The 18639-nt window shown below is 39.4% G+C and overlaps 1 protein-coding gene across 3 annotated transcripts in view; it reads right to left on the minus strand.

Annotated features, from left to right (window-relative positions):
- Positions 1-5543, minus strand: part of LOC124722930 (dihydrolipoyl dehydrogenase, mitochondrial-like) — a 51022-nt gene extending 45479 nt beyond the window's left edge. The window contains exons 1-2 of one of the 3 annotated variants that reach the window (XM_047248089.1): positions 5480-5543; positions 5270-5345 (exon numbers count right to left, since the gene is read on the minus strand). In XM_047248089.1, coding sequence (XP_047104045.1) covers positions 5270-5308 — 39 coding nt within the window. In that variant the 5' untranslated portion in view covers positions 5309-5345; positions 5480-5543. Of the gene's footprint in view, positions 1-5269; positions 5346-5462 lie in introns of all 3 variants that reach the window. The other 2 variants (XM_047248091.1, XM_047248090.1) reach the window with 2 other exon arrangements.
- Between the last annotated feature and the right edge of the window lie 13096 nt (positions 5544-18639).

Consider the following 18639-nt stretch of genomic DNA (forward strand, 5'->3'; position numbering starts at 1 on the left):
TGCAGTGTCAGTAAGCATGCTGTCCTTGGGTAGAATGGGGAAGGCACGTGACCAGAGGCACACTGAGATGGCCCGGAGACTCAGCATGAGCATTTCAAAATCAGCACGACTTGTTGGGTGTTCGAGGAGCGCCGTGATGTCTTCAACATGTGGCAAAACCAGGGTGAAACCATGTCCAGGTGTTGTGGGATTGCATGGCCACTCATTACAGATGTATGACATCATCGGCTGGGGAGACTAGTAATACAAGACAAGTGGTGAACTGTGGCGATACTAACAACAGACTTTAATTCTGGGCAGAGTACAAGTGTGTGTGAATGCTCAGTGCACCGAACACTCCCAACGATAAGCCTCTTCAGCCAATGACCCATGTATGTGCCAATGTTAACACCACGACATCGGCAACTATGACTGAATCGGGCATGTGACTATCAGTACTGGATGTTGGCACAGTAGCAGAGCATTGGGTGGTCTGATGAAACCCAATACATCCTTCATCATGCTGATGGGAGGGTGCAAATCTGTCTTCTTCCAGGGGAACAGCCTCATGTTACCTGCACTGCAGGATGAAGACAGGCTGGTGGCAGTTCCAATATGCTTTGGGGAACATTCACACTGGCATCCTTGGGTCCAGGAACTTGTGCAAGACAACATGACAGCCAAGGAGTATTGTACATTGGTTGCAGACCACATACACCCCTTCACGACTATCACATTTTCCGAAGGCAGTGGCATTTTTCAACAAGATAATGCGCCATGTCACAAGGTCATGGGTGTGATGGAGTGGTTCGAGGAGCACAGTGGCAGTTTCAGTTGATATCCTGGCCCCCCAAATTGCCAGATCTGAACCTGATCAAACATAACTCAGATATAATTGAACGTGGCATCAGAGCTCGTCACCTCCTCTCTGGAATTTACGGGCATTAGGTGATTGTGTGGGCAGATGTGGTGCCTACTCCCCCCAATGACCTCCAAAGCCTCATTGCTTCGATGTCATGCCCCTGTTATCTGCGCCAAAGATTAGGTAGGTATTCGTCGCTCAACAGCTGTCGATACTACTACTTTGAATTTAAACCACATCTGGTCTGTCCTTACACATTCAGATTGGAAGGAGTGGAGGCTGTTTCTTGGGGAGACATCAAGCAGATTTTTATCTGCTTTTTTTTAAACAGATGTATTTTGTGTTTTTTTGATGGGTTTGAACATTATGGTATTCAGTCACGCTACAACCACCTTGCGTACACCAATCCCTGTATTCATCATGATGCTCCCTATAGAGTCAAGATTATTTGTTGCTTAGAGTTCACCCATGTTTTCACAAACATTTACACTTCGAGCAGTCTGAACCAATGTTCAAAATAATTTTCTGAGCGCATTTAGAACCCTTCTAGATGACATTTTATGTCTACGTCAGACCTTAAACATGTATTTTCACCAACATATCAAGGGAAGATTGAAGACACCACCAACAACTATAATAGTATGATTAGGGTGCCTATCAGAAATGAAATTCAAGTTTTCCTTGCACTGTTCAGCAACTATCATGTAACTCGAAAGGGGAGGGGGGGGGGGGTTTGTCAGTAAAATTAATCAATTATTAATTTATTCTGGTTGTCAAGTATATCGTTTGCTCATAGTAATTCATACATGGCTCCTGGCGACTAGGGTCATGATATTGCCAATTTTTTCACACATGCTAAGGTACAGACCAGTCTGTCACCGTAACTAGTTTTAGTACTATCACATTCTGTCGCTTTGCCGGCTCACAAACTGTTACAGCTTCCAACCTATCCTATACCTCAGGCTAACCTACAGATCAGTGTGTCACCACAGCCAGTTTTATTTTGTTATTGCTTTCAAATGTGTTAGCTTCACCAGCTGACAACATAACTGTGAATATGTGCACCAAAAGGTGACATGACAGCAGCTGTTCACATTGCATCACTGACCAAAGCCAACAAACCTGATCTAACATGCTTCTTGACCTGCAATGACCTGCTCTTAAATTTCTGTGTTGTATCCATTACTGGCAAAAGAAGAGAAACACTGTTAAATTCCTGAACATAAGAAACACAGCACTAATAATATCAAACATACGTACAAATCCATCACCTGCTATAGGCAAAACAAAGTAACTAACCAGCACAGCAACACTCTTATAATGACCTCCTCACACACTCTACCATAAAATGACTCACTAAGATACCTAACAACTTTTAAAGAAACATTCAACACAAGAGAATGCCAACAAATACCACAAAAAAATATCTGCAAACATGTCATGACTAACACTGTGCACGAAGACGTGACAACACAGTAGTTACATCAGGAGTCAAATCAGAGGGGCTGAATCGCATATTCATTGACTTAAGCCACCACCCATAAGAACTGAACAATATATTGTAAACGGAACACATCAGCACAATATACAACTGAAACATATGAATATAAACATTGAAGACATCTATGCAACACGTATCATCAGACTTCAATGAATATATCATTGCCCAATCTAGTTTGCTAGAACCACAAATTGCACATTTTACCCAACATTTACTTCATATAATTTTACAGTAATGTAAGAGGCTCACATTTGTATGAGAAATGTATAACAACTCTGCCAGAGTGTGTTTTAAAGCACTGCCCCTGTATCTGTCCAAACACAATAACAAATGTTTTTTTCCTTATACACAAAATAAGAAACTGCTTATGCTACAGCAAATGGTACCTCTTAACACTCTTTTAGTCATATCTGTGTCCCCTTTACTTTAGCACTTGTGTACCATACTTTCATAATGAATGAGAGCTTTAAGGAAAGTGGAATGAGTTAAATTACACATTAACTAGCAGTAGCAGCCACCACATGCAGCTACTGTTTAGTATACCAACAACAAATTATGACTAGTGTTACTCTACTCACATTGATATAAAAAAAGAGAAGCAGTACTATGAAAAAAACCTACTCTTCCTCTTACAGCACACAGCTGTAGCTTTTATCTAATGCTCCATACTTAGCATTTATGAATATTTCCAACATGAAATCGGGGTAGGACCAGCATTATTGTAATTCTCTTACAGTCTCCTTTTATTAAACTAGTGACTAGTTTTGAACTAACAATGCTTGGTTAGGTGTCAATCAGTTCACACCCAATTCACATGACACACAGTCACAGGGGAGCCGGACCAGTTTCGCAATACAGACATTCATTAAGTGCAGTGAACTAGCATACACGTATTTTTTTTCCGACTCCATATACTACTACAGTTGTCTATATACTGAAGAAGTAAAGAAATCAGTCACAGACTTTAGCACCAGAATACAGAACATATTTATAAACTCTAGACAGCAACACATGTTACACAGAAGTTATTTTTACTTCTAGTATTGTGGTTGCTAATTTCAATGTTAATCCTGAAGTTCTTTACATGTTCGTAATCATCTCAGGGACCCTTACATGGATTCTGCAATGTACCACTCGCCTTTTTCATTACCACTGCTGTTAATTTTAGCATTAACTCCCCCCTCCCCCCGAACAAATTCACTCTGTAATTCTTTTCATAATGTGCGTAAGACCTCAAGTGTCGAAACGTTACTGTGATGGTTTGAACAACCCCGGGAGCTGTCTTTCACAATAATGAGACTAAATTCTAAATAGGACCATAGGGGGGAGGGGGGACACTCGACATCTCTCATTTTATTTATATACAATGACAAAAAGTTCAACAATTCCACTGATACTGACATGTTATTCCGCTTCTGCATTTATTTCTCCATAATAAAACAAGAGCCGCATAACAATGATCCTCTCACTTGCCTTCAGAGATAACACAGTATATTCACATTTAGCATTAAATTCATTTCACTTTAAAAAAAACTTGAAGCTATCCTCAAACACTGACCAGCAATAACTGCTGATTTGGCTGCAGCTACCAATGTAAATAATACATGGCTACACATTTACTTCTTTATCTAATTTGATCACTTAATGTCAGTCCAGCACTAATTCTACTCTGACATATGTAAAACATGATCAAATCAGTCTGGTTACAATTTCTGCAATACACAGTCCATTTATACACATGTGATTTAACCAGGTTTTTTTGTTGTTTCATTAACCAACCACTGCAAGTACTATTTTCCTTGGCATTATAATGAGCAATGCCAAAGGCTACAAAATTTATCATTGCTCTTAAAAAATTCAGAAATCAGTATGCAGCTCTAATAGTGGACTGTGCTAAAGGCAGGTTGTGATCGTCAATAAAATGACAGCTAATGTGTGTTGATCATGGCTAACAAAATTCATGTCAAGCATTTCTATCCTTTCAAACAAAACATGGCATAAACATACCATGTTCACCAAAAGCAGGTGTGCACCCTGCACACGGTGAAAGGTTCAGGACGTAACATCGGACATTTGAATATAAACTCAATTCAAAAGAGCCAAACCTCGAATAACATTAAAAAAACTGAAGCTTATTATGTACATAGTTTCTCTTCAATAGCAGACAAGAGCCAAACCTTGAATAACATTAAAAAGGCTGAAGCTTATTATGTACATAGTTTCTCTTCAATAGCAGACACCATCCGCAAAAATGACTGATTACAAGAGAGAGAAAAAAAGGCTCGAGTTATGAAACGAGGCAGTACCATTATAGATCATCACAACAAGGGCCGATGTACCCTCATAATGCCTCTTTAAACTGACAACCAGCCACAATTTATTACTATGCAATAATGACACTTTTGCAGATTCTGCAACAGGAACATACAAATAACATTACAACTGTGATGAGCTTGAAAGCAATAATCTTTCCCTAGTGCATTTGTGATATAATTCTTATACGGAAAATATCTGTTTAACAACAGTAAAGTCTTCTACAGGATTAAAAATGTACCATTTGACAAACAGTAAAGTCACGCAAGTACTACTGTCGGATATTACTGGGTTCTTCAAACTGAAGTAATCTGTTATGCTACTTCAGAGGAGGCTACTTAGGTTCTGTGGCATCCCATAGGTTGGCTGAACGGTTAATACCTAAAACGTCTCTTATCCATTCAGCTGAACACATGTAAGTATGTTCTGTATATATCTCAAATGTATACACTCTACGAAATTGCTGCGGTAGGAGCTGTATAGTGAACATTTAAGATTTTCTGCTAAGGTGGGACTGTGTCGTTAAATCGATTTCACTCGGTATTTAGGAACATATTGAATATTTCTTCGCAGTTCTGAGATATTGTCAGTAACGTGAAATAACACTCACAAACCTTTAATGAAGTCAATCTATACAGGGCACCTAAACTCATTATTTCTGCTGTCTCCTTCAAAGGTGTTATCAGGGCCCTGAAAACGGAAATGAAACCCTTCATTAAATTTTTATTCTTGCCAGTTACACATCCGAAAGCAAGAAATTTTAAAATCCTTCAACAAAACTAAAACTATACACATATTTAATACCACCTCTCTAACCTTCTCACCTTGTTCCACCCGGTCAGAGATTTCATAACCAAGCAAGACGCATATCGATGGTCTCATTTTGATTTCATGGATCGATGCTTTCCTTAGTTTCGAGATATTAACATTATTTATAAAACGCACATATTTATAATCACAGATAACATTAGCTAATTTTTGATTCACTCGTAGATTATTTACAAGAATGTCATTAGTCGCGAATTTTTTTTGAATAGGACAATGTCTTTAATCGCATATCTTGTTGATGCTGTTACCCATTTCTATGTATTTGGACTGATTTATTTAAAAACATAGAACTGTATGTTTCACTGCTGAACTCCATTACGGTCTGTTGTGCTGTTCTTGTTTTAATACTGTTTTTTGTCCAAAGTGTTTTGAAGCTTTTCATGTTGTATATTAATGACCTTACAGACATTATTACTAATAACCTTAACCTATCTGCTGAGTCATACAAAAAGATCTACACGTAGATGTAGAGCCTGTGATAATTCACGTCGTCGTTCGTTATATACGTTCAATATCCCCTTCTTCCAGGATTGGTCATATGGCTGATGTGTAAAGACCCGTCCACATGCAATAATCTGTCTGTGCAAATATTTGCTCATACCACATCTGCGCAGACACACAGTTGCGAACAGGAGATTTGAGCAGATGTGAGATGTGCGCATACCTGGACGTAGGAGTTAGAGGTCTCCACGAAATCGCAGAAATTTGTGGGTCCAAATCACATCTGCAGAACGCCGGCCGAAGTGGCCATGCGGTTAAAGGCGCTGCAGTCTGGAACCACAAGACCGCTACGGTCGCAGGTTCGAATCCTGCCTCGGGCATGGATGTTTGTGATGTCCTTAGGTTAGTTAGGTTTAACTAGTTCTAAGTTCTAGGGGACTAATGACCTCAGCAGTTGAGTCCCATAGTGCTCAGAGCCATTTGAACCATTTGAACATCTGCAGAGACACGCTGGAGCGCGTGAACAGAAGAGCGTTGCAGATCTGCCGGTAAAACGTGTCTGAGTCAGGTGACTGTTAAGTCAGGTGTTACTCGACAATGTGCAGAGTGAATTTGAGAATCGCAGATACACGTCAATGTTGTCGATAGTTCATTGCCGAATTTATCGGAATAAATAGGAGACATACATGTTTGTGGAATACTAAAAACAAGGAATACAGGAATAGGTATAAGAAGGCAGCTGCTTCTAGGTTGGTTGGTTGGTTTGGGGAAGGAGACCAGACAGCGAGGTCATCGGTCTCATCGGATTAGGGAAGGACGGGGAAGGAAGTCGGCCGTGCCCTTTCAAAGGAACCATCCCGGCATTTGCCTGGAGCGATAAAGGGAAATCACGGAAAACCTAAATCAGGATGGCCGGACGCGGGATTGAACCGTCGTCCTCCCGAATGCGAGTCCAGTGTCTAACCACTGCGCCACCCCGCTCGGTCAGCTGCTTCTACTTCTTCAGGTAGTTCCAGATAAAAATAAGAAACTATATGAAAAAAACTAGTCAATAATGTAAAGCCACCCAGCTATGTACAAATAAAGCAAAGACAGAGGAAACGTAGTTTAATCTAAATGCACAAAAAGAAGAGAATCAAAGCTTCAAACAGTTGGGCCACGTAACAGATTAAAGACTATCATGGCTTGAATATGTAAAATATCTGACTGGTCGACTTACATATGTGATTTCTAAGATATTCAAACAACAAAAAATGTTTTGTTCTCTGCTACTATGCATTCTTTATGTCAAAGCTGCAGTATGGGGTAACGTTATGGTGAAATTCACCAGGTACAAACTGCATTTTCAGATGGCAGAAAAAAGTGGTCAAATAAATTCAGTGATATGGTCCTAGAATATCTTGTAAGAAACACTTCAGTCATTTCAGTATGACGACTCCCAAGTCTTTATGTGTACAACTGCTTAATAAATGTAAAAGAAAATACACAGAAATTTATGCCAAGAGTGAATGTACATAGGCTCAGTAGCAGAAACAGCTGCATACCAGACATAACATTAAAGGCTGTCACTACATCTGCATCTACATCAATACTCCGCAAACCACCGTGAGGTGCATGGCAGAGGGTATGTCCGATTGTTCCAGTTATTTGGCGTTCTTGCTGTTCCAGTCACGTATGGACTGTGGAAAAAAGATTGTTTGAATGCCTCTGTGCATTCAGTAATAATTCTAATTTTATCCTCACGATCCCTATGTGAGTGATACATAGGGGATATAGTACATACCTAGAGTAAACATTTAAACCAGTTCTTGAAACTTTGTTAATAGACTTTCTTGGGATAGTTTAGTCTGTTTTCAAGAGTCTGCCAGTGCTGTTCCTTCAGTATCTCTGTGACACTCTCCCACAGATTAAACAAACCTGTAATCATTTGTGCTGCCCTTCTCCGTATACATTCAATATCTCCCATTAGTTCTATCTGGTATGGGTCCAACACACTTGGGCGATATTCTAGGATGGGTGGCACAAGTGATTTGTAAGCAACCACTTTTGTACACTGATTGCACTTCCCAGTATTCTTTCAATAAACCGAAGTCTACGAGCTGCTTTACCCACAACAGAACATATGTGATCATTCCATTTCATATCCCTACAAAGTGTTACACCTAGGTTTTTGTATGAGTTGGCCGACTGGCTGATACTTAATAGCCACAAACATGTAAGTCCGAAGATGTATAATAAACAGCTATAATCAATAAAAACTCTCACGCTAAATAAATTTAAGGTAGTATTAAAGATATGGTTTAAAATATGGCGTATTATTCAGTGGAAAATACCTTCAAATTAACATGAAGGACATGTCTAATGAGAGAGAAAACCCTTATTACTAGTAAATAGGATTATCATAGCTGTGTAACCATTGTGTACACACTTTCTCATTCATATAAAATGTACAGGGTGGGCTATTGATAGTGACCGAGCCAAATATCTCACGAAATAAAAGTCAAACGAAAAAACTACAAGGATCGAAACTCGTCTAGCTTGAAGGAGGGAACCAGATAGTGCTATGGTTGGCCTGCTAGATGGTGCTGCCATAGGTCTTGTAGGGAAGCAGCCTACTCACGCTGTAGTAAATTCACATCAGTTTCCATTGTGTGTCAGCCAGTCTGCTGTAACTAGCTCTGACGTCATAAATGTTGCGCAATACCTTAAAAATCAAGCGAATGAACTAAAACTTTTCTAGCATGTCAGAAATAATATTAAATTAATGTGTGTTAAATATCAGTTCGATAACTTCAGCCATTTCCGAGATTTGGACGTTTTTCTGGAAAAATCATTGGCGCAACAGAACAGAGCTAGAGACTTCAAAATTTATATTTAGATTCATCTTTCATAATGATTTAATAAAAACAGTGCTTTGGATTTCACAAATTAAGACTTTAGTGGAAATTCATGATTTTCTGATTTTCATCTCAAAACTGAAGGAAGCAAGATAGATTAAGTAGGTTAATAAATAAGGCTAGGATGTTTAGATTTAAATAGGTTGGAGGTCCGCTATGATTATGAAAATGTGTAAAGTTTCTTTTTAATACCTATAAAATTATAGCGATAGCGGATCTCAACAGGGCCAGTTCAGAACTCATCTAGTGCGTGCAGGGCAATTAAATTAATTCTCTCGCCTAAAGTATTTAACTTAGCCACGTCAAAATTTTATTATCAATACTTACCTGCGTGCTGAATGCACGTTTAAATTAAGAGCTTCTCCGGCCATCAGCCAAAGAAGCTATAAATTATTATGTAACTTGTAGTGGTGCGTTACTAGCCCAGCGGCTAGTCGGGAGAGCGGATTTGATCAGGCGTTCCCTCAGCCGTCCGCACCGCGGCTTTATATATAAGAACACTGCGCGAGGAAGCAAGGCCCCAGTTCTCTCCAGACGCTGAATGACACGCCATCTGTGTCGGTAGTCACGTCGCATCAGTGTATCTGCTACAAACAGCCTCGGGTGCCGTATTAAGTTACTAGAGATACGCGGAACCATGAAAACATTTTATGTGAAGTGTTAATTCTGGAATGATTTTCATTAACTAGCTTCAGTTTGCGTATTGTCGTATTTTCACGTGCCGTCGCGGGACAGACATTCTACCAAATATTTAGCGTGGCGTTTGATGAAGTATTTTCATCAAATTATGGCGAGCATTCTTTTTTTTTAACATTTAATTCGGACATTTATAGTTGCATCCGCGCATTAGACTCTGAACTGCTCTGTTAGTTAGGTTGTAGGGATACTTGTGGTTTTTATCAGTGAATTTCAGAATATACTCAACTATTTTGGAAAACCGTTTTTGATTAGAAATCCCGGACAATCTCCTAATTCCTCAGAGCTATAAGCTGCAGCTATAAGAACATTCTCAGGTAAAGTGGGCACTAGGATATCTATTTACTGGCTCCAAGTTTTATTAAATCACTTTCTGGGGGCCACGAAGTAAATAGAGAGCCAGTGTTGAGAACGGCAAAAGACAGCATTAACAACATTCTAAAAGCTAGAAACTGATTCAACACGCAAGCGTTTATCCAACAGTAGATTTACTATTATTACAAACTTATACATCCGCCGCCCCACAGTCTAACGGATATCAACTACGTTTTTTAAAATAGCAACCCCCATTTTTTATTATATATTCGTGTAGTACGTAAAGAAATATGAATGTTTTAGTTGGACCACTTTTTTAACTCTGTGACTGATGACGCTATAATAGTCACAAACGTATAAGTACGTGGTATCATGTAACATTCCACCAGTGCGGACGGTATTTGCTTCGTGATACATTACCCATGTTCAAATGGACCATTTACCAATTGCGGAAAAGGTCGATATCGTGTTGAGGTATGGCTATTGTGATCTAAATGCCCAACGGGCGTGTGCTATGTATGCTGCTCGGTATCCTGGACGACATCTTCCAAGTGTCCGGACCGTTCACCGGATAGTTATGTTATTTAAGGAAGCAGCAGGTGTTCAGCCACATGTGAAACGTCAACCACGACCTGCAACAAATGATGATGCCCAAGCAGGTGTTTTAGCTGCTATCGCGGCTAATCCTCACATCAGTAGCAGACAAATTGCGCGAGAATCGGGAACCTCAAAAACGTCGGTGTTGAGAATGCTACATCAACATCGATTGCACCCGTATCATATTTCTATGCACCAAGAATTGCATGTCGACGACTCTGAACGTCGTGTACAGTTCTGCCACTGGGCACAAGAGATTCTTTGCATGCGTTCTATTTAGCGACGAAGCTTCATTCAGCAACAGGGGTAACGTAAACCGGCATAATATGCACTACTGGGCAACGTAAAATCCACGATGGCTGCAACAAGTGAAACATCAGCGACCTTGGCGGGTTAATGTATGGTGCGGCATTATGTGAGGAGGGATAATTGGCCCCCATTTTATCGATGACAGTCTAAATGGTGCAATGTATGCTGATTTCCTACGTAATGTTCTACCGATGTTACTACAAGATGTTTCACTGCATGACAGAATGGCGATGTACTTCCAACATGATGGATGTCCAGCCCATAGCTCGCGTGCGGTTGAAGTGGTATTGAATAGCATATTTGATGACTGGTGGATTGGTCGTCGAAGCACCATACCATGGCCCGCACGTTCACCGGATCTGACGTCCCTGGATTTCTTTCTGTGGGGAGAGTTGAAGGATATTTGCTACCGTGATCCACAGACATCTGACAACATGTGTCAGGGCATTGTCAATGCATGTGTGAGCATTACGGAAGGCGAACTACTCGCTATTGAGAGAAATGTCGTTACACGTATTGCTAAATGCATTGGGGTTGACAGACATCAACTTGAGCATTTATTGCATTAATGTGGCATTTGCAGGTGATCACACTCTAACAGCATGCGTTCTCAGAAACAAGTTCACAAAGGTACATGTATCACATTGGAACAACCGAAGTAAAATATTCAAATGTACCTATGTTCTGTATTTTAATTTAAAAAACCTACCTGTTACCAAGTGTCTGTCTAAAATTGTGAGCCATATGTTTGTGACTACTGCAAAGCGAAAAAAGGGGTCCAACTAAAATATTCATATTTCTTTACATACTACACAAATATGTAATAAATAATGGGTGTTCCTATTTAAAAAAACGCAGTTGATATCCGTTTGACCTATGGCAGCGCCATCTAGCGGGCCAACCATGGCACCATCTAGTTTCCCCTTTCAAGCTAGACAAGTTTCGTTTTTTGTAGTTTTTCAAAAAAATGGTTGAAATGGCTCTGAGCACTATGGGACTTAACTTCTGAGGTCATCAGTCCCCTAGAACTTAGAACTACTTAAACCTAACTAATCTAATGACATGACATACATCCATGCCCAAGGCAGGATTCGAACCTGCTACCGTAGCGGTCGTGTGGTTCCAGACTGCAGCGCCTAGAACTGCTCGGCCACTCTGGCCAGCTGTAGTTTTTTCGTCTGACGCTTATTTCGTGGGATATTTGGCCCGGTCAAGATCAGTGGACCACCCTGTAGTTATACATATACATAATATGAAACTGGAAGAACGTCTGTGTACTTCTGTTATTTATATACAAACATACAATGGAAAAGATGATGTATTTACTTATGTATGATTGTGTGGATATGCAATGAGATATCTCTTTCAAGGGCTGTGATTATGGATGTCAACCACTTATTTTACGACGACTGATGGCCGAATAGTGCAGCAGTTCTCATTGTGAGTCACGCAGTTAGTTGAGGGAGTTCTCTCTAAATGGCATTGGATATTACGAATTTTGCTTTGCTGTTGTCAGTATTTTTGCAGTTTGTTTGTTGGCTAGTAGCAGTCTTTCATAGTTTAGGTGGTGTTCATTTGGAAGATCAAATTTGGCACATATATATTACTTTTATTTTCAAGTAAGTATTTTCATATATACATATAGTTCATGTTAATGAACTTCAGCACAGTAGTTATGTGAAACAAGTTAACTGATTTCATGTTTGTGTTACTTCGATGTTGGTTGGTGCTGCTATCGACTGCGCATCTGGGATACAACTTTCATCCAGTATGGCTAGGTGACAAAGAAAATCGAAAACTTATTGTTGAGGTCCTTCCATCAGACGCAGATAGTGGCCCCACATACGAACATGAATGTGGTAATATTATACTATAATGTTCCAAAGAAATCAGCAATGAATCAGATGATAATTTACAGAACATAAAATTGAAAGGCAGAAACCCAATAAATCAGTACTCAAGGGAAAAGCCTGTGAAAAGAGCCTATAAAACAGGATTCTGTGTGATGAATCCGCATATAATTTGAAGTTCCAAATTTATACTGGAAAATTAGCTAAAGAGGAATCTGAAATGGGACTCATGCATGGTTAGTGACAGATTTTCATGGATAATTTGTTCAGTTCTTATAATCGCTTCAGCTCTCCAAAAGCCTAGAAGATGTTTGCAGTTGGAACTGTGAACCCTACATGCAAAACCAAAAGAAGAAAAAAGGATGAAACGAGGGGACTTTGACAACAATCATGGTGTATCATTTCACAAGTAGATGGACAAACTAGTTGTGCACTTGATCTACACTATTCATGATTCAAGCGCCACCACAAATGTGAATATGCAGGAAACAGATGGATCAACTACTGTAGTGCATGTCCCCATGTACTGGGTGACTATAACAGCAGCATAAATTTTGTTGTTTCTGATCATCTAAAAGGTGACTATGGCTGTGATCACAAAATCAGAAACTGGTTGCATAGGCTTTTTTTCACTTTATTGATATGTGTGTAGCGAATGTATTTGTCATCCACAAAGAAACTGAGATGGAACAATTCGTGAATAAAGAGTTCCAATGGAAAGTGTACAAAGGACTGCAAGCCAAAGTGATTGTCCACAACAGTAACAAAGTAATGAATGGAAGAGTGTAACTCTCAGTAAACGTAAACCACATTTGGAGGAACAAATCACACTGGTAGGTAGTACACACCAGACAAAACAGGTCACATTCAGAATATGTGCAGTATGCAGCACACATGAACATCCTGTTAGAACATTGTGGATGCACTGAATATTTAATGTGAGTCTTTGTCTAAAATAAGACAAAACTAGTTTTCAGAAATTTCATTCCCAATAATGTCCTTTTGAGCTCGTATGTAAACGATTTTCCTTGAACTCCCTTTGGTTTTACCTCTCAAAATTTGTCAACAAATATACAACTAGTGAGTATTATGGGCAGTGATTAACAAAGATAGCCACAGTTTAATTGGCAACAATAAATTGTTTTATTTATTAGCAAGTTTTATAATTTGGATAAATCACATGTTTTTGTTTAAAAATGTTTCTTCCCCTCAAAAAGATTACTAGAATGTAAATTATATTATGAGAATTATCAATTTGTAAATGTCTTAAGAGCTGTATGTACTCAATAGATGAAGCCAACTGAATGATACACATGCTGACAGGTTAATAAATAAAGATATAAACACCTAACAAAAATTATGAGTGGTTAATCCTATGGCACACAGGGAAATTGAATATAATAAAAAAAAGTCGTTGTGGACTGTTAACCACAAAAAGCTAACCAAAGTATCGAAATCTATTCGATCTGGTGCCAGGGGATTGCTAGTATACTTTCACTCAGTACTGTCGCTGTCAGATGCCAAATCTAATGTGAGTTGGGACACTGAGCAAAAAGAAAGAAAGAGTGGGTCCTATTTGTTCTAAAAAAGAATGCCGTCAGAATATCGTGTTAAACAGGTAATGGAAGATCTTGGAACAGTGCCTTCAGGGATATAGTTATTATTACACATCTTATATTTCCTAATGTAATATGTGGCTCATGGCAAGAGTGGTTTAGAGGTGAACTGTAGAATTCACTACCACAATACTGCAAGTAAAACTTTCCATATATGCCATGAATCTCTGTAGAGAGTTCAGAATGGAATTTATATTCTGGTGCAAAAGTTGTGGTAGATTTCAGGCAAGGAATTGAAAATCTCGACTTATAAACAAACTTAACTACAGCTCTTTGGCCACATATACAACTTTTAAGAATATGCTGTGCCTCAGACATATCTAAACCTGAAAAATATGATCTGTAACATAACAGAATTGAGGTACAGTACTTAACTTACCTTCATGAAATTATTCTTAGGGAGAGCATAAACAGCTCACGTCTGTTCGGTATGATCCTCAGATAATTACGCCAGTTTTCAAGTTCTCCCTGCAACATTTGAAGTAAATCTAGGTGCAACAACTGCCTTTGCTTAAGCTGTCATTGTGTAGATCATTTTGATCTGTCTTTCTGTTTCTGCCATGTTGTTTTTTGCAACATAAGGTGTGAACACAGGCCATAATAGAATTTCCACCATTTCTGTATAAATGAAATAAACTCTGAGGTTACTGCATGAGAATTAATATTATTATTATTATTATTATTATTAAGCCCTATCGCTTCTTCAGCTATCTCCACTATTCGTTGACAGGGTATGATTTATTTTTCACCACTTATTTTATCGCATTTCTGGAGGACTTGTGAAGTCCACAGGTCCGTAACTATCTCCTTCAAGGATTTGTTCTATTATAACAGGCAATAAGAGTTATCTGTGGTGTGAACTCAAGAACATCCTGCAGAAGCCTGTTTAGGGAACTATGGATACTAATTATGCATTCCAATATATTTATTGCTTAATGAAATTTGTCATTAAAAATAAATCACATTTTCAAATCAACAGCTCAATTCATGGAATCAATACTAGAAATAAGAATAGTCTTCACAAGGATTTAAAGTCACTTACGCTTGTGCAAAAAGGTGTGCATTATTGAGGAACACACATTTTCAATAGCTTTCCAGCAGCCATAAAAAGCTTAACAACCAATGAAATTCAGTTTAAGAGAAGACTAAATGATTTATTGGTGGCCAACTCCTTCTACTCAGTATACTAATTTCTCAGTAGAACCAATTTATATACAATAGCAGTGCCATAATCTCTGCTTCCAACAACACCAATGGAAAATGTTTTATAACAGATAATATCTCTGTCATAGTATGCTTCCAATCCTTGTAAAGGCTTTTCACTTCCTCTCACCAAAGCAAGTGTCATCCATGAATTACCTGGAACAACTTCATTTGTGGTACAAGAAAACGTAATTTTACATCCAACAAATGTTATTGGACCAGAAAGTATTTCCTGTTGAGAAACAGGGCTTGGTGTCTCATCAAAACTGAACACCGTTTTATAAACTGGCATTCTGCTCCTCCTAGTGTATCTCCTACGGCGGTACGGCATGGCTGTGTGCTGCGTGCTGCTGCCTGCAGTCGACTGACGCAGAAACAGGAAGGGCGCTGAGCGCTCCATTCACGAGCGTCTTATCGCTACGTCACTTCCGCTGATAAAACTTGATTTTTGCCCGACGCGGCCCTAGTAATACTAGGGGCCGCGTCTCCTGGCTGCCTCGGAAAACGGCTAAGTCCCGCTCAAGGCCAACCGCCTATAAGGCGGCGCACACAGCCATGTGTGCGCCGCCTTATAGGCGGGTGACCTTGAGCGGGACTTAGCCGTTTACCGAGGCAGGCAGCGAGACGCGGCCCCTAGTATTACTAGGGCCGCGTCGGGCAAAAATCAAGTTTTATCAGCGGAAGTGACGTAGCGATAAGGCGTCGCTGAATGGAGCGCTCGGCGCGCTTCCTGTTTCTGCATCAGTCGACTGCAGGCAGCAGCACGCAGCACACAGCCATGCCGTACCGTCGTAGGAGATACACTAGGAGGAGCAGAATGCCAGTTTATAAAACAGTTTTCAGTTTTGATGAGACACCAAGCCCTGTCTCGCAACAGGAGATACTGTCTGGTCCAATAACATTTGTTGGCTGTAAAATTACGTTCTCCTGTACCACAAATGAAGTTGTTCCAGGCAATTCGTGGATGACACTTGCTTTGGTGAGAGGAAGTGAAAAGCCTTTGCAAGGATTTCTATGGCTGTGTGCGCCGCCTTATAGGCGGTTGGCCTTGAGCGGGACTTAGCCGTTTTCCGAGGCAGCCAGGAGACGCGGCCCCTAGTATTACTAGGGCCGCGTCGGGCAAAAATCAAGTTTTATCAGCGGAAGTGACGTAGCGATAAGACGCTCGTGAATGGAGCGCTCAGCGCCCTTCCTGTTTCTGCGTCAGTCGACTGCAGGCAGCAGCACGCAGCACACAGCCATGCCGTACCGCCGTAGGAGATACACTAGGAGGAGCAGAATGCCAGTTTATAAAACGGTGTTCAGTTTTGATGAGACACCAAGCCCTGTTTCTCAACAGGAAATACTTTCTGGTCCAATAACATTTGTTGGATGTAAAATTACGTTTTCTTGTACCACAAATGAAGTTGTTCCAGGTAATTCATGGATGACACTTACTTTGGTGAGAGGAAGTGAAAAGCCTTTACAAGGATTGGAAGCATACTATGACAGAGATATTATCTGTTATAAAACATTTTCCATTGGTGTTGTTGGAAGCAGAGATTATATATATATATATATATATATATATATATATATATATATATATATATATATAGTTCTATTACATGTTTATTACCTTATAAATAAAACATTTTTTAATTTTAAATTCAGTGCATTAATGCGATCTCAGTAAATGAGTGTTTGTAAAATGATTCTTTCATATAGCATTCATTTAAAAAAAATGATGATCATTCCACTTGGGACCTGTGGAAGGTACATTAGCTTATTTATTTCAGTTATAAATATTTGTCATGTATTACTGTTTTTCTGACATCTTCTACATCTTGGAGGACCTTCTCGCTATGGATCAATTGTAATGTAAGTAAATCTAATTTAATCTAATCTAATTTTTAATGTCTTATTTCTAATTTCTTATTCAGCTAATGCCTTGGGGACTCTGTACCAATGCCAGGGTTCCATTCCGATGATTCCTATTTCTCAGGTGTGATGTATGACACGTGTGAGTTGGTATAATTTCTCACGAATTTTTGTGAACCTGAGTTTCGTAATTTCTACAATAGATCCCATACTGAGCTCCTCATGCAGTGCCTGGATTTGTGTGAATTATGAAGCCCTAGGTATCCACTGAAGGACTTTAAATTGTAATACCCAGATGTGCTGTATTTGGGTCTTGCTAGCAAGGCCTATGATGTGCTCCCATTAAGGATTTTCAATAGTACAGTTGCTTTGTAGGGTCTAACTTCGGTTGGGATCCTACTCTCCCTACTGTGGAGTATGACATCCAATCCTTTCACATGCCAGAGACTTTGTGTTACGCTTTGCACGTGTTTCTAAAACAGTTCCCGATCTAGTGCGACTCCCAAGTACTTGAGAGTTGTGTTCGTTTTGTAAATAAAAACAACATCTTTCTTCCTGCAATGTATTTTATTAAAGCCAGACGTGTTTCGCCTTTTACTTTAAGGCACCTTCAGGGGAATCTAGAATGATACAGTTTTGTTTTCATATGCGATATTTACAGATTATAAAACAGTTCATGTCTTGTTTTATACATAAATAAGTGATTACTTGCAGTTTTTCGCGTTTTTGACTGAAATCTGCGTTTCTTCTCATCTGGTCACATGCTGGATGTCACACTATAACTTCACTTACGAAACATGAACATGTTTTCATGTTATGAACTTTTTTATTCACAAATTTCATATGTTTGTGCTAATTGGTGCGGAGCACTATTAGTCTTCTGTCAGTAGTGGTAGATATTTTACTGAAAACTGTGATTTGAAGTCTTAACTACTGTGTGTTCACTTTATGACTCTTCCTGTTTGGTTTGTTTATGTATTTGTTACTAACCTAACAAGGTATATACTGAAACTAACGTCTATTCATTTCTGTTCTGTTTGTGTGTGTGTGTGTGTGTGTGTGTGTGTGTGTGTGTGTGTGTGTGTGTGTGAGGGAAAGGGCTGAGGAAGTTATTCAGGGCGAGTTGTAGAGCTGTCAGAGAGTAGTTGAAAGTTTTGGTTTTCAGCTGATTTGAGTTTTGGTTTAAATGCGTTGTGGAGGGTATCATGGCTAGTGAATAGAAAGGGGTTGGGTAGTATGACTATTATGATAATAATCTTCTGTGGAAGTGTTACTCTAATATTTTATCCACTAGTGTAAACAGTGGGTTGTTTGTCATGTGTACTTGACCATTCAACAAGGATTTTCTTTTCTGCTAGGTTTTCTGCATGTG

Source organism: Schistocerca piceifrons, chromosome X, assembly GCF_021461385.2.
Source record: "Schistocerca piceifrons isolate TAMUIC-IGC-003096 chromosome X, iqSchPice1.1, whole genome shotgun sequence".
NCBI lineage: Eukaryota > Metazoa > Arthropoda > Insecta > Orthoptera > Acrididae > Schistocerca > Schistocerca piceifrons.